Source organism: Aspergillus piperis (assembly GCF_003184755.1).
Source record: "Aspergillus piperis CBS 112811 unplaced genomic scaffold BO85scaffold_1, whole genome shotgun sequence".
Lineage (NCBI taxonomy): Eukaryota > Fungi > Ascomycota > Eurotiomycetes > Eurotiales > Aspergillaceae > Aspergillus > Aspergillus piperis.
The window spans coordinates 2855329-2870610 of NW_020291591.1; the positions used below are offsets into that span (position 1 = coordinate 2855329).

Sequence of the window (15282 nt, forward strand, 5' to 3'; positions counted from 1 at the left end):
AACCAGCGGAATAATGGGAGACGTACTCCAATTATCAATCGCAACGGAGAACACTGGACTGAGAGAGACTCCGTCACCAGGAATATCTAGCGCTGACTTTGGTAAGAATCTCTGGGTAGAAGCCTCCGTACTTGGCATCGAACGAACAAGGATGGTTACAGATACACTTCATGAGACCGATCGACAGCTTCAGCAGAAATAGGTTAACTCATAAGACTATGAAATGGGGAGCGACATGACCGATCTCAGAACATAACTTGAAGCAGGGTAGTTGTATGATGCAGTTCGATTAAGATGTTTATCAGTATTTGGTGCATTGTCTCCGAGACGTATTTTGATTTCTTTTGGTTGAATACCTGTTGCCCATTAAGGAACTATATTCTTTTCTACCGGGTGATAGGGTATTCCCCATTCAAGAGCAAGGTCCCTTTGGCGATAATCTGTAAATACTCCCAGATCCTCGTCGATCTGCCGGAGTATGTTTAGTAGCTCCTCGCGCTCACTTGCATCCTCCAGACAGCGCCCGGCAACATATAGAGGCTGTATTAGGTATTTCCTCACGGTGCCGCTTGGAGCCCCGCGTGCAATAGATATGATTGCCATGGCGTGGCCGCGAAGATCATGCTGCAGGGTATGGTATGTACTCAGTATATCTGTGCCGGGTTGCGCGTTCTGACGCAGAACTTCCAATGGCCTATGTATCAAAAGCAATATTCGTCCCATATGATAAAACGCCATTGAAAGTGCGCAGGCGTCCTTAGGAAACCACGTCTCGTGCGAGCTAAGGTTAACAGTTGCGGGGTCCTGGGCATCATCGATTTCTGAAAAAGGCGGCCAAGAGATGGCGGACGAAAAGATTGAAGGGAGTATGGCTCGCCACTCGCCAAATTGCTTGTTGATTGCATTCCATTCAACTGTGTTACCTAGATCGGAGTTGACCAGCTTGCACATAAGCCAGATCAAATATTTAAAGAATACGCTCTCCGAATGTACTTCTTCAACGTATTGCACCAGTAGCTTTCCATCCTCGTCGAGAGGGAGTCCCATTTTACGCCACATGAGAGGATTTTTAGACCCCAACCGCGTTCTTCGTTTGTTGACAACTGATTGCAAAAGTATGAGCTAGAAGATATATTCGATGAATAGTAAAAGGCAAAACTCACAAGCATCTAGTACATCATTTATAGAAAAAAACCAGTACATTGCATCCATTGTCTTCATCGGTTGCGGAATGTGGAAGGCCGTCGGCGGGGTGGCAGTCTCATTGAGATAGCCATGGATTAACCTGTATATGCCGTCCAGATGGCTGGACCAGGCTGCCATAGTAGCACTCAAGTCCTCATACTGGCACAGTATACAGGCCGCGAGAATTTGCAGCGTGCTTCCCGTTCTATCATAGTCCCCGGCTAACCTGAACTCGCTACTTTCAGGGGTTGGGAGGCCGGCTTGATAACCCCCCCGAGGGGACAGTTGACAAATAGAGCGATCCTCACGAGAGAGTTGTTTGGAGAATATCTGGATTGCTTTGTCATAATACTTGGCCCCATACCATAAAAAGTCGAGATGGGAATCTGCAAAAGCGTGCATCATGAATCTATGGCTCCGCGTCTGCCGAATGCTAGATTCTGGTTGTTTCATATAGCCCAGCTGTTTTGCTGCAAGTGCAACCGCCGAATATCGAATGAGCGAGCATACAGGTGATAATGAGGCTACCTGCTCACTGAAATAAGGGTGGTCGCAGCATACGTCCATCCACTGGCCAGGCCCTTCTGAAAAGTGTCGCAGGAAGAATGCAACCTCGCAACGATCTCGACGGTTGTCTTCATGGGTGCTATTTGGAAGGCCAGAGAAGCCATGCGCTGCCGGAGCTACTATTGCAGCATTTCGTTCATTTTGGATATGGGCTCTGGTGATGGCCTGTGGACCGGGTTCCGCCAGTGGTTCCGGGGTGCCTGGGGGAGACACCCCAACCATAAAATTTTCAGCTTCAAAAGGTGTGCGGGCATGTTGAGCCCCCACGGCAATTCCTACGGAGCATTCCTGGCCAGGCTCACCCTGGAAGTGTCGTGAATTAGGTGAATCAGTCCTTGCTCGCTGTCCTCTATAAGACGGAACCTGCACTACAGGCTCAGTTGCTAGGATAAGTTAGCCAATGAGCGCAACACACACACACACACACACACACATGTGCATATATAGATGTATGTTTGCGTATAGAAAGAGAGACTTCGATTGTGGAGCTTGTTTCTGTAGTCTTACTTTGCTGCGATATCTGTGCCCCGTTTTGCAGGCCATCCTCTTCGGGGGAGTAGCCCTCCAGGCAGGACGCATGATGCACCCGTTGCGACGAAGACGATGACGACGATACAAGAAAAGAGTATGAATGAGGCCGAAATAGGCCGTCAATGATACGACAAGCTCGGCCAGCTCGGAGACATTGGCCACATTCAGGTTTCTGTTCGTCACATTTCGTTTTTCGCCTGCGACACTCAGGACTAGCAGAACAAGAAAAGTCAGAGACAATCAAACTGATTCAACCAACTCCATCACATACCAACCTGTCCGAGACCGCAGGGCTTCGCGACCCCTTGAACCAGCAGCACTTTGGGTAAAGTGACGAGTGCGGCCCGAAAGGTGGTGATCTCTCATACGCGGGGACATTGAGGATGCCGATTATTTTGGGTGGACAAACGGGGAGGCCAGTACCGCTCGGTGTCCAGCGCGAAGTGGCGGCAGAGCCCACTTAGTCATCATTTGGTGGAAGCTTTACGTTAACTAGTTAAAACCCATTTCCCTTGTTTGGAATAGCTCGGGATCGCCTATGCTTCCATTTGCAGTAATTTAAGCGCTCCAACTCTATAAACCAACAGAGTAGATGGGAAAGTCGCCTTGACGACACATATATTTTCCTTCAATAACCAGTCGGGTTGCTACCTACGTTCTGCGTCTGCTATTCTTTTTCTTTGATTTTGCCAGCCCCAACGGATCCTTTTGGATAGAAACAAGAAAGCACAAGCACCACGATGCCTCTCTATCAGCCTCCTACGATGCACGACAACGTGCTTTCTCAATTTTCTCTGAAAGGTAAAATCACTGCTGTGACTGGAGGCGCCCGGGGAATTGGTATTGAAGTGGTGCGTGGCCTGGCAGAGGCAGGGGCTGATGTTGCCCTCATATACACCTCCAGCGGTAATGCTCCTGAAATTGCGGCCAAGATCGCCACAGAGACAGGTCAGCGAGTGCAAGCCTACCAGTCAGATGTCACTCGTCGCGACACAATCGCGGCTACGATCAATCAAATCACCGAAGAGTTTGGTTATGGGCGCCTGGATGTTGTTGTTGCGAATGCCGGTGTCTGCACTAACTGCCCCAACTTGGAGTACACTGAGGAGAACTGGCGCCGTGACAATGCTGTTAATTACGATGGCGCAATGTGGACAGCCCAGGCAGCGGGCAAAATTTTCAAGAAGCAGGGGAAGGGTAACTTAATCATAACTGCGTCAGTGAGCTCAATCTTGGTGAATATCCCTCAAACCCAGGTTGCCTATAATGCTTCCAAGGCAGCGGCCGTGCACCTAGCCAAAAGCCTGGCTGTTGAGTGGACCGATTTCGCTCGGGTTAACTGTATCTCGCCTGGTTTCATCATGACCAAAAGTAAGTTGCCTCAGTGCCAAATAAGACCATGATATCGCAAGGACTAACCAATGATGTCTTCTATAGTGCTCACGCAGCAGCCAAAGGAGCTTTTCGACCAGTGGTTGAAGATGATTCCCGGCCGCAGAATCTGTGACCCTGCCGAGTTGAAAGCCGTAAGTCCCACCAGCAAGGGAGTGATGTCTATACTAATTCCGAAAAAAAAAAAGGCCTATGTTTTCCTCGCCAGTGACGCCTGCTGCTACATGACCGGGTCCAACATGATTATTGATGGTGGATATACTTTGCCTTGAAAGTCGTGTGACTTCCTTTCCTCAGCTAGATAGAGGCTCCGAATATAGACTTTTTTTTATTTCCCTATTTCCTTCTCCGAGGTAAATCAGGAGCACGTATAAACCAAGGGATAGAACTACATGGCTTTGGGGATGTCTTATTGGTGTTCCCTGCCGCCGGCCGGTGGCATGCCGAGATGGGGTCAGGGGTAAACATCAAAGCTACTCCTAAATTCCCTATTAGGGGAAGTGGATCTGGCGAACAGAACCAAGATAAAAAAACCCTCACTACTGTTTTTTGTATTCCTCCAACGCTCAGGCCATCTCCAAGTCCACGCAAACGGGAAACTTCAAGGATGTGCTGTTGGTATTCCCCAGACTTTTCCCCACGTTGATATTCGCCCGCCAGACGTCTCTCATTATAGATAGCGGAGGAAGCGAACGACTCTTTCCCAATTCGGGCGAGATCATGTGGTATATAAGCGCTGTCCAGGCCAGTTTTTTGGGCTCCATTATTTCCAAGGTTATATGCTCCTTCTGGGTCCATATACACGGTACTTTTTCTCAGATATGTCTTCCTCAATCAATCGCCAAAACAAGCCATACATGGGGATGACCGGGGGATGGCTTACTTTCTGGATCACTGTGTGTCCTTAATCTATTCCCATCGACCTCGGAGGTTGCTGATTGTGCCGTTCTCAGGTGGCTTGTGCCACTGACATGAGCTTGTTCGGTTACGATCAAGGTCTTTTCAGTATTCCACCCTTCCCTCCCTCCTTCCCACTTTTCGAAAACTTTTCGAAAACTAGTTATCCAGAGGCTGACGACTCTGTGAAGGCGGCGTCATTGTCACGAAAAACTTCTTAGTTGTGCATGGCTTGGGTGGACCGTCCAAGACCACAACTCTCTCCACAGTTACTGCAATTTATGATATTGGGTGCTTCTTTGGTGCTCTCATTGCCTTCACAATTGGCGAGCATCTTGGTCGGAAGAAATCAATTCTGCTAGGAACAGTGATCATGGCTATTGGTACCCTGCTTCAATGCACTTCATACAGTCTACCGCAGATTTTTGTTGGCCGGGTCATCCTGGGGTATGTATGATGATGAACCGGTGCGGTATTCTGCCCGTCACTAATATCATTGGCAGGCTGGGGAACGGCATTAACACGGCAACAGCGCCACTTTGGCAAACAGAGACCTCTCAGCCTAAATGGAGAGGAAAGCTAGTGTTTCTTGAACTGGTCATGAATATATTTGGCTTTTCGATGGTGAACTGGATAAATTATGGCCTATCCTTTGCCGGTGGAAGTGTGGCCTGGCGGTTTCCAATCGCTTTCCAGTTCATGTTTATCTTTGTTTTATTCGGGACTGTCCCATGGTTGCCGGAGTCCCCAAGGTATGCTTCTTTCCTTCATCGTGGCCGGTTTGCCCTATTCTCTCACGCGGGGGAACCACGAATGTGCTTGGAAGCATTTACTTACTGTACGGCCTTTAACACAGATGGCTTCTGCAAAAAGGTCGCGAAGAAGAAGCTTGCAAAGTTCTTGCATGCATTGAAGATAAGCCCGCTGATGATCCCTATATCATAACACAGAAAAACGAAATCGAATACACTATCTACTATGAGCGCGAGAATGCTATTCGGTGGCGCGATATATTCTCCTTCAGAGAGACAAATACTGCGGACTCTAAGAACCTAAGACGACTTCTTCTTGGTGCTGGCACGCAGTTCATGCAGCAGTTTGAAGGGATCAATATCATGTCCTACTACTTGCCTACTGTTTTGATTAACTCTGTCGGACTTTCTGATTCGTTGGCACGGCTTCTCACCGCAGTAAATTCTGTGACCTATCTGATTTGTACCTGCTGCGCAGTGGGGCTTATTGAAAGGTTGGGGCGCCGGGGCCTGATGCTGTTATCAACTGCTGGTCAGTTCTTTGCTTTCCTGATTATTACGATCCTGCTATCATTTGCGGAGGCAAGAGCTGGGACTATTGATGAACATAAGTTTGGCTCTGCCTCCATTGTGTTCTTCTTTCTGTTCTACATCTTCTTTGGTCTTGGTATGCTAGAGATCCCATGGCTTTATCCAACTGAAATCAACTCGCTCCAGATGCGAGGCAAGGGCGCTGCTGTGGCAACAGCAACTAATTGGTAACCTGCTGGTCAACATATCTCGGTAAATAATCATGCTAATGTACACAGGATCACAAACTTTGTCATTGTGGAAATTACTCCCATTGGAATCAAAAATATTGGATGGAAATTCTGGATTATTTGGACAGTGTTCAATGCTGCGTTTTTGCCAGTTCTTTACTTCTTTTATCCTGAAACAGGTAAGCCCTGCATGCTGACTTTCTTTCTCATCAAGACACACTAACCCTGGCCCTGTCAAAGCGAACCGCACATTAGAAGATCTTGATTCATACTACCGTTCGAACCCATCATTAATTGTCATCAATGACCCGGACGCGGTCTGTGTCAAGCGCCCGCAAAAGTATATCCAGCACGAAGATAATGAAATGCAGAAAATTCAGGGAATCCAAACGAAGAAGACGGATAATCAAATGATAGAACATGTGGCATAAGCGAGAGGATAGAATAGGTATGGCCATCGATCGGGATCGAGATTTCCATGTCTTCTCAGCATCTTCAACGGACTACCGATGTGTCTTTGCCAGTTCCTGGTAGTGATGGAGTCATTCACAATCTTGAGGTGGCCCAACAAGATCGATCGCTGAGGCCCTGGCCAGTTGACACAGTGGCTACGAGACTGACGAAGACGCTCAATAGAGTAGCAAGATCATATCTGTCAACCTAAATCGGTGTTTCCCATATGCCAAAGTGGCGGCCATAAATGGATTGGATTGGAGGGTCTGAATTCCTGAACTATCTGTCTATCCTAATTCCTGAAATATTCTAGTACCAGCATTCCTGAACACGTAATTGTGAATAAGCAAACAAGGGATGAGAAGAGTGTTAGGATGATGAGTGAATAATCAATTATATATGGGTACTTGAGAATATTAGTCGTCAGTAGTTGTAAGAGTATTATGGGCTGTGAGAGAAAGAGTCTCCTTATCTAATGGGAAACCGGTAGCAAAGGTTTCCGAGGATGGGTATGAAGAATTTTTTGATTCCACGAGGATATAGCTGATGAAATGCCATCAGTACCTGACAATTGACCTGTCAATCTCGATCCCACATAGCTCGGTTGCGCAACCTAACGAGCCACTCCCGCGGTAACACAGACTTCCTGTACTCCTTTCCCAAGAATGAGAGCCATCATTTCCGAGCCAAGACTGTATTTAGTCTGTTTTCAATATCCAGCATAGGTACTATTTACTGTTTCCCTTTCTTGTCTCCAAGGCACTCTTATCGTCTGTTGGGTTGGTAAGGAAAAGATGGCGCAGGCATTCCTTCTCCTCCGCAGTAAATGTGGGCCCTAAAGTCTGCCATCAACCCAGCACCTCATGTGGTAGCCACCCTGGATGAATTTCCCGCCCACAGAGGGGACTTTGTACAGGAATAAAGTTGCACATACCGCTGCACTGAATGCAGCATATACTTGCCAGTATTTCTGCTTGTGTGAAATGGTGTATTATATGACATTGTGGAAATTGTTCACAGACGGGATTAGAGAAATAGGAAATGCCGAGAACATAATAATAGAAAATCAGAGAATCGGTCCAAACATCGAGCGCGAAAGCATCAAGAGAATGGAAGTCGAGAGAGACAACGATGATCAAGCCGCCCAAGAACAAAAATAGGAGCATATGACAGATCCTCACACCCCAAAGGCTTCGTCAGACCCTGGGCCACCAGATGCCCCAAAATCTTTTCAGCATTAGAATATTCATAAGAAGGCTAATACGATTAAGCTTAGCTGTAAGCGACATAGTAACAAGGCCAAGCAAAGCGACACAGAACCTACCGACGTAACCGAACATAGGCTCAAAGGGAAGAATAAGAAAGGCAGTTCTAAATTCGTTCAGAAATCGAAGACACGAAGTTCCGGGGGTAAGATCGTGGAAGAAAATTGAAACAAACCACCAAAGGACATTCCACGTCCCGTAGTAGCAAGTCTGGCATACAATAGGAAACTAGCAATAAATTCAGCTCAGACACACCGAAATCCAAGACCAAGTCCAAACCGTCAAAGTCTACCAGATCTGGTAACACAGAAACAAAACGCCCAAGATCTAAGGATAACTTTAAAAGGCGATAACTCTTGACCTTGTTATATTGGATAACCCCTGGGAGGAGGAAAATACTACTATCGGTGGTGACGATGAAAATAGGCGCTCTATTTAAAAAGTCTTTGAGTGTATACTGATATATGCCGGTTTAAATTTAAGCATCCGCCAATAGCTTATACTGAAATGAAAGTAGCTTCTATATTGATAATTCTTCACCACGTGCGTTGTATTACTCGCTCCAATTGTAGCACAGTATAATATGTTTATCTATGCATACATGAAGCCTCATGTCCCTATAGCGTTTTGCCGAGTAGAAATAGTGTATCTATGGCATTTGATATAAGAGTATTAAATCTAACTTATCAATAATCAATCTACCACGCATGCTATGAGGAGGTAATTAGTAAAGAGGTAAATTATAATAACAAATAAGACTCTCTGCACAGAATAAGTGTAACGGCGATTGCCTCACGCAACAATTACCCAGCCGAAAGCGAGATGCCCGCGGCCAGCCGGAGCCCTAAATTGCAGTAGATAGATTTTGATTCCACAGAGGACTCAGATACTCATGTGGTTTGTTCTATTCTAATTCATATAGTTTTTCACTAGTAATAGATAGCACACATTGACACGCGCAGTATCTGTTTCAGAAAACAGGACACCCGTGGAATGGAGATTTTGTCGACCTATACGCTGTGCTCGTTTACATCACTATTCCCCATCCTTAGAACTCCATTTCATCCATGCCTTGCCCTGTGTCATTCACCAATAATGAAAGATATACAACAATCAAGGATTTAGGCGAATGGACTGAGTCTGAGATGCAACTGTCTACAATCAGAAGCCACCCAGGAGTCGATTTTGAAGAACACACAAAATCATTGAGCTTTTAGTAGGCCTACGACAAAATCTCAGAGTTCAGGGAGACATTTTTGAAACAAGGTGAAGAGCATAAGAGTGGAACATACTGGTGAACTGGCCTCTCAATGATAATCATAATTGCAGTTGGTCTTTTTTTATTGTTAGGCATGAGGCCGGAAAGCACGTATTCGCTGACTTCCCTGCTAGCCTTTAGAATCAAAGCACTCATGCGACTAGGCGTTCAGATGCTTGGCGTGTCTGTAAACACGTACTGGTCCGGGCCATGGCTGAAAAAGCTTGGTTCAGTACGCTTTCTAATTTCCGGCAACTTTCGGTGCGGAATAGTTCGTTTTCCCTGGAAAGTGGTTTACAGGCATCGGCAATTCATTGGCAGTGACCAGACCCTACAGGAATTCGGGAATCAATCAGGGTTCCACTTCATCATATATCACGAATATGCCCCACGTCGGCGCTTCTACTTGCCTTTTCTCCGCCAGATTTGGATAAGTTGTACAGCAACGTTTTAGGAACGACAAGCTTTCGCTTAACTAGTAATTTGATGCCACAGATAATTAGACGGGATTTCTTGGCCACTTTGGATGAGTTATGCCCGCGACGGGCCTCTTCCTTAGACGGTTTATAGAGCGATATGCATCTGTTTGCTTCTTGCTTTTGCTCAAGGGTTCGCCAACTCACGGTATTGGGGCTTCTCATAGTTTTCCTTTAGATGGAAAGCTATGTGCCTGAGAGTTTGGAATTCATTATTCTGTGGAAAATGCTGAGATAAGGGTGTGCCTACGAGAGCCGTATAGGATTATAATTGCGTTCCAGTACCTGTTAAATAATAGGCCCAAAATTGCCCCTTCACTTGCCATTCGAGTGATCTAATTCTTTCTTTTTTCCACCACTCCACCCTCCCTTCCACCTTTGTCACCTAACCTAGTGAATAAAACCCACATCTGTCATTGCTCTTGTCTTCTTTCCCCCTTGGATACTTATGATGACCTGCCTAGGTATTTTCGTATAAGCGCTAGCGTTTATGCTGCAAAGATCACTCAGTTGTGAATAATACCAAGGCACACACAGTCAGAAGAGGTAATTTAAAGGAGTAGAACGCAAACTGGGTGGTAGGTGTTTTCGTGTGTATGGCTACCCCGAATTTGCTCATTACTCACGGGGGTGGCTTCTTATACAGTTTTGTCGCGATCGGCGACGAAGATATAAGCTAGTCAATTTCTTTTACTTTTCCCGGTCCGACACCATTTCTGTAGAATCTTTGCTTACTAGCTTTCCATTCGCGTATTAGGTGATGGGACACGTCCGTGCTGCCACAACTGCACCTCGCGCGGAGGTCAATGACGATTGATATCAAAGCCTTTTTTTTTCTCTTCATTATTGGCGGATTATTATCTTATCACATCATGATCTGGGAAGGGATATTGCTGGGTCGAGACCAGGTAGTCGCTGTGTGGCCAATGCACGTTGTCCCCGTGACAGCTCGCTTTCCCAGTTGCAGGTTTCCATTGTCATGCCGCTGAATGATGACGCTATGGTTGGTGGCGTCTTATCCGTCGAATACGTTTCCACTTATCTACGTGACACAAATATACGAGCCGGATACTGGGTGGAAAACAACTCGCTTCTTACATCAACCATTCAGTACATTAAGTCAGCATTTTAATACTGCTATTATGGTTCTCACTGGCTGTATAGGTGTCCGAATAGGAGCGAATAGTTTCACTGTGGCAAGTGGAGGCATGAATATACAGTTTCCTTAATACGGTATCCCTTCCTCAGGATAGCTATTCTGCCATAAAGCATCTCACCACTGGCCTGTCCGTCGTCCCCATTATACAATAGAAATAAACGCTAACTAATCTAAAAATTTGCCGACTAATGTGAATACCATATGCTGTGGGGTTGCCCGCCTCGTGATAAAGATTGTACTCGTATTCGACTTTCCGCTCGACTGGTGTACCCTAGGCTTAAAAGCCCCTCAAAGCCGCAGCACTTAGTGTCACTGCGTTTGGGAAACACCGGCCCAGAGATTATTGAGGGAAACAGTATCATTTCGACAGCTTACTTCGTTTACTTAAGTGTGAATGTACAATACATGAGTCATTTTAGCCCATGGCCATTCAAATGATTCTCAAAAAGCAAGGCTAGATGACACTCGCAAGGTAGGTACAGACTGAGTGGAAGAGAATTATCAATGTTCTAGAACCTACACTATGATCGCGCATGTCAGGAAGTGCAGTAGCAATACTTTGTCTAAGATAATAAGGAATCGCTACTGCCAGAATGCCTCATTGCAAATCTACCTTACCACTGGTGGAGTCTAAGAATCTGCACAATGTGTCGCGCAGCCCGATATACATGACCAGACACGAGACTTACGAAGTGCATTTTGGCAGCTTTATAGCATATATACTTGGTTGTGGGCCAACAACCGAGCTCAGCCTAGGCCAAAATAACTTCTCTAAAGACCGACCCTTACGTACCCATTGCTCGCCAGCGCGTCAAGTGAATAAAGGAACGCGACCAGTCATAGCAGCAAATCAGCTAAAATGACAGCTCAGTCGCGCATCCGGGTCATCCGAGCTTGTGAGAACCTCGGATGACCTCAAGCAATTATCAGTCCGTAAGTTGGTCAATAGATTAGGGCCGGAGCTAGTACGCTCTGTATTTAGCTTCGTGTACTCCACCAATGACCAACATCTCATATATATGTATTTTAGGTTGACCTACGCTATTCTATAAAATCTATTAGACAGCATCAGAGGGGATACTGTCTACGCTAGCTCTCCAGCCAAGGGGTCTATCACTGACCAGGACCGATACTTCGTTCGTCGAAGCGTGAAACATCGAAAAGCCTGCAGTGCCAACCAAGACCAGACTCCAAGGCCGGATAAGGGGCTGAGCCTATATATCTATATCCCGGCTCTCTTCCCTATCCTCCTAAACTACTCCTATCATTTAATCTTTGCCATCAAGCATCTGCGAGGGAGGCGTAGAATCCAAATTTGTTGTGAGGATCGAATTTGGCCTTGATGGTCTGAAGCTTTTCGAGGCGGTCACTTTCACGGCCGTACACCTGCGGAAGCTCCTCGCCGCCCATGGCATAGTTAACATAGGAGTGCGCAGTCTCACCGTTGCGGCTGGCAACTTGGAGCCTCTTTCCGAACTCGCGAGCCACAGCGAGCTCCGTCTCGTCATCACCAGACCAGAATAGGAAGGCAGCCAACATGTTATGCCTGTTGCGCTCTTCTGGTGAGACAGCGTTGAAGTCATCGGGGAAGTTGCGGACACCCTTGCGGCCATAGGACTCGAATATGAAGGTGGACGTGTTGTAAGTTTCAGTGGCGACAAGGTCAGCGAAGATGTTGTAGCTTTCGCGCATGGACGCAGGATCCCAACGGGCGATGGAATTGGAGTAGCCGGCCCAATTCTGACTCGGGATACACACCCGGTCATCACGACCAAAGTTGGTGATATCGAAGAGTTCGTTCCAGTAGATATCAGTAATTGTCTCCTCGTGAATGGGACCAATAGCACGGTAGGCTTCAATGTACTGGGGAGCAGCGGTGTTGTAACCCTGGTAGATGAGCTCCATGACCACAACAGGCTGGAATATTATTAACAAGAGCTGCTATATGTGACTTGTGGCAACAAAGACGAGGCTAGTTAATTACCTTCTCAGCGTTGAATTCGGGCAAGTTGCGGTAATAGCCGTTCAAAACAACCAAACCCGGGTCGGCAATGCTGTCTTCGAGGTCATTCCAAGCGTCGAAGTACTCTTCAATCCTATCGGCCTCATAGACGAAGGTCATAAAGGTCCATGGATCTGGATGGATGTCATAAGCATTGACCTCGAACTCAAGGACAATACCCAAGTTATGACCAGCACCACGAAGGCCCCAGAAGAGGTCTTCGTTTTCAGTGGCTGAGGCAGTGACAACAGTACCATTGTGGAGAGCGACCTTGGCTGAGACCAAGCTGTCAGCAGCGAAGCCGTAATCACCTTGAAGCACGCTGTGACCGCCACCCAAAAGAGGACCCAGGATAGAGACGCACTCGCAGAGACCGTGGACTACGGAGAATATTCCTGTCAGTCGATGGCTCTTGGCTTGTGCGGGGGCCACATGAGAGGTTAGAAGAGATTACCAGCTTGCTTTCCATACGGATACAGAGCCTGTACGACTTCGTATTGAAGGACACCACCACCAGCGTATGCAGTGTCATTGTTAGGGCTCAGACCTACATGGTTGAGGCCACGCATACGAATCTGAACTCCGTCCTGGATCTTGCTAATATCGTCGGTCCAGCCGTGGGCGCCGGTGACAGCTAGGAATGGGACTCCGACCTCGTTAGCGACTTTGATCTGTAAAGAAATTAGATAATGTTCCGTCATTCAATGAACAATTGGTCATATACTGTATTCACAACATCGTCTTCGGCAGCTACCTCAACAACGGCGAGATAGCCTGGGTTCACGCGGGGAGCAGCAGCACGATGGGTAACATCATACCATTTTTCGGAGTCGGGAAAGATAATCGTGGCATTCTCGGAGAGCTGAGGCATGAGCAGTTTCTTGATCTGCACCAACTTGGTCTCGGCAGTCCTGTTGGAAGGCACTTCGGCCCGGACGACGAAGCCGAAGAAGATAGTTGCCAGGATCTTTAGGAGCTTCATCCTTGAATGGCAGTAGCTAGTGTTGGTCAGGCTGATGTGGTCAGGGAGCTGCTCGAGAGGGTAGCCTGCCTGGGAGAGGAGAACAAAATGAGACCGGCGGAACAGTTCATCTTTATGTATCCCGAAGGGCTGTTGCGAACCCTACTAATAGTATTTAATAAGTCCAGCTATTAGTAGAATAGCCTAAAAATCTCCTGTGATCCAATGAAGCTCCCATGCCATCATATCTAGATGAAAATATTTGTCGAAATGACTGCTCCGCTTTCGTTCGCACAAATATTACGTAGCTTGGAGTTGCCCATTTCTTCTCATGACTATACTAAATCCAGCATCGTCAACAACTCTCAACTGAATCTGTGGTGCAGTATGCGAACGGCCCTGCCTTACACGGGGTTTCCCGAGCTTGCTGCGGCGTATAATGTGCTCAGGCCCCTGATGATCACTAAAATGCAGTAGCTGTTTTTCTGAGCGGGCTGGCGCCTGGACCTGCTGTAGGCATGTAGTGGTGGTGGTGGGCTTGGCGCTGAGAAAATGAAAGCTGTGCCTCCTTTGTGGACCCTGCCACCTGTTGTAAAGTTCATCTGAGCTTCCTAGTCGGAATAAATTGGCCATGTGCGCTCAAGACTGATGCTTGCGTCTTTGCGGCAAGCATGGTAAGCTATTACCAAACTCAAGCTGTCAAAAGGCCTTCCGATTGGTTCATATTATTCTCCATCTGGTTCGTGTTCTCTTGTTAGCTATCGTCTCTTTAAGCAGGGTCTAGCCAAATCAGTACAGGTACCCTGCTGAACCGACCCGAACTCACCGATTGCTTTTCGTTGCAGTCAGAAATGACAGAACTAATTTGATCTTTAGGCAATTAAATTACTCTAATTGAACTTGGTGGATTAAGGTGTGGTCCAAGGCTAGTAATATCACAGGAGTTATGCCAGATTCAAGTATGCTACGTCCGCCAGGCTGTGACATCGTCTGCAGTTGGAGGCCTTAAGCTGTCATTCTACCACTAAAGGTCCATGGAGAGATCTACAGACAATTGTGTGGCGCTGTCAGTCATTGGAAGCATAGTGAAACTCGATTGCTAAAAGCATAAGAGCAGCCTACGGATAAAACACCTGAGAGGGTCTGTTGCCTTTTTTTCTTTTTTTATGAGAGCCTAGATTTAATAAATATAGTAAGACTTTTGTTAGGTTATAAATGTCCACATCTTATTTGGTGTGTGCAGCTCTTAAGGGTGCCAAGAAATAAAAATAATTTTGCATACGGTAGATGTGGGACCTCCCAACGATTGGGCTATCAGTGACTGAAGACTTACCCAAGCATAAACGGAAATTCTAGCCGCTGCCACTTGTTGTTCTGGCATCTGCAAGCGCCAACGTCATGGTGGAAGCCAAATGCGTACCTCAATACACACAATCTCTTGAAGTAATTTTTAGGCAAATTTGATGTTAGGTGAATTGAATGACGCTCTACTGATGACATTTTGGTTGATTACAAATCTCGTCGTCTGGCTCACTGTAGGTGAACAATACTCATATACAGAGGCACAAGGACCCCGCTGCATCGAACACAAACCCTGCAGCTGCTGGAAAAGAAAAGCAATTG

At 46.7% G+C, this 15282-nt stretch overlaps 4 protein-coding genes across 4 annotated transcripts; 2 read left to right on the forward strand and 2 right to left on the reverse strand.

Moving 5' to 3' along the window:
• Positions 1–229: 229 nt before the first annotated feature.
• Positions 230–2665, reverse strand: BO85DRAFT_387894 (Zn(II)2Cys6 transcription factor domain-containing protein). The gene is made up of 4 exons (XM_025656689.1): positions 2555–2665; positions 2260–2495; positions 1164–2135; positions 230–1103 (listed from the first exon to the last, which is right to left on the reverse strand). The coding sequence occupies exons 1-4, from the start codon at positions 2659–2661 to the stop codon at positions 367–369; spliced, it is 2052 nt and encodes a 683-aa protein (XP_025521436.1). The 5' UTR covers positions 2662–2665; the 3' UTR covers positions 230–366.
• Positions 2666–2982: 317 nt separating this feature from the next.
• Positions 2983–3947, forward strand: BO85DRAFT_495415 (oxidoreductase; the record flags this gene model as incomplete). Its single annotated transcript, XM_025663917.1, has 3 exons — positions 2983–3654; positions 3721–3809; positions 3864–3947. Exons 1-3 carry the CDS (start codon positions 3024–3026, stop codon positions 3945–3947), a joined length of 804 nt encoding a protein of 267 aa, XP_025521437.1. The 5' UTR covers positions 2983–3023.
• Positions 3948–4496: 549 nt separating this feature from the next.
• On the forward strand, positions 4497–6753 carry BO85DRAFT_495417 (sugar porter family MFS transporter; the record flags this gene model as incomplete). Its single annotated transcript, XM_025663918.1, has 7 exons — positions 4497–4571; positions 4629–4680; positions 4764–5019; positions 5076–5324; positions 5429–6082; positions 6134–6264; positions 6326–6753. 7 exons carry the CDS (start codon positions 4497–4499, stop codon positions 6514–6516), a joined length of 1608 nt encoding a protein of 535 aa, XP_025521438.1. The 3' UTR covers positions 6517–6753.
• Positions 6754–11977: 5224 nt separating this feature from the next.
• Positions 11978–13680, reverse strand: BO85DRAFT_495419 (FAD-binding oxidoreductase; the record flags this gene model as incomplete). The annotated part of the gene is made up of 4 exons (XM_025663919.1): positions 11978–12613; positions 12681–13078; positions 13153–13369; positions 13453–13680. 4 exons carry the CDS (start codon positions 13678–13680, stop codon positions 11978–11980), a joined length of 1479 nt encoding a protein of 492 aa, XP_025521439.1.
• Positions 13681–15282: the final 1602 nt, after the last annotated feature.

Excerpts from the sequence above, each read along its gene's own strand:
- BO85DRAFT_387894 (XM_025656689.1), bottom strand. The coding sequence starts at position 2,661 with ATGTCCCCGCGTATGAGAGATCACCACCTTTCGGGCCGCACTCGTCAC. Across the intron at positions 2,496-2,554 it reads CTGCGGTCTCGGACAGGTTG|TCCTGAGTGTCGCAGGCGAA; the intron begins GTATGTGATGGA and ends TTGTTCTGCTAG. Across the intron at positions 1,104-1,163 it reads AAATGATGTACTAGATGCTT|TTGTCAACAAACGAAGAACG; the intron begins GTGAGTTTTGCC and ends TTTTGCAATCAG.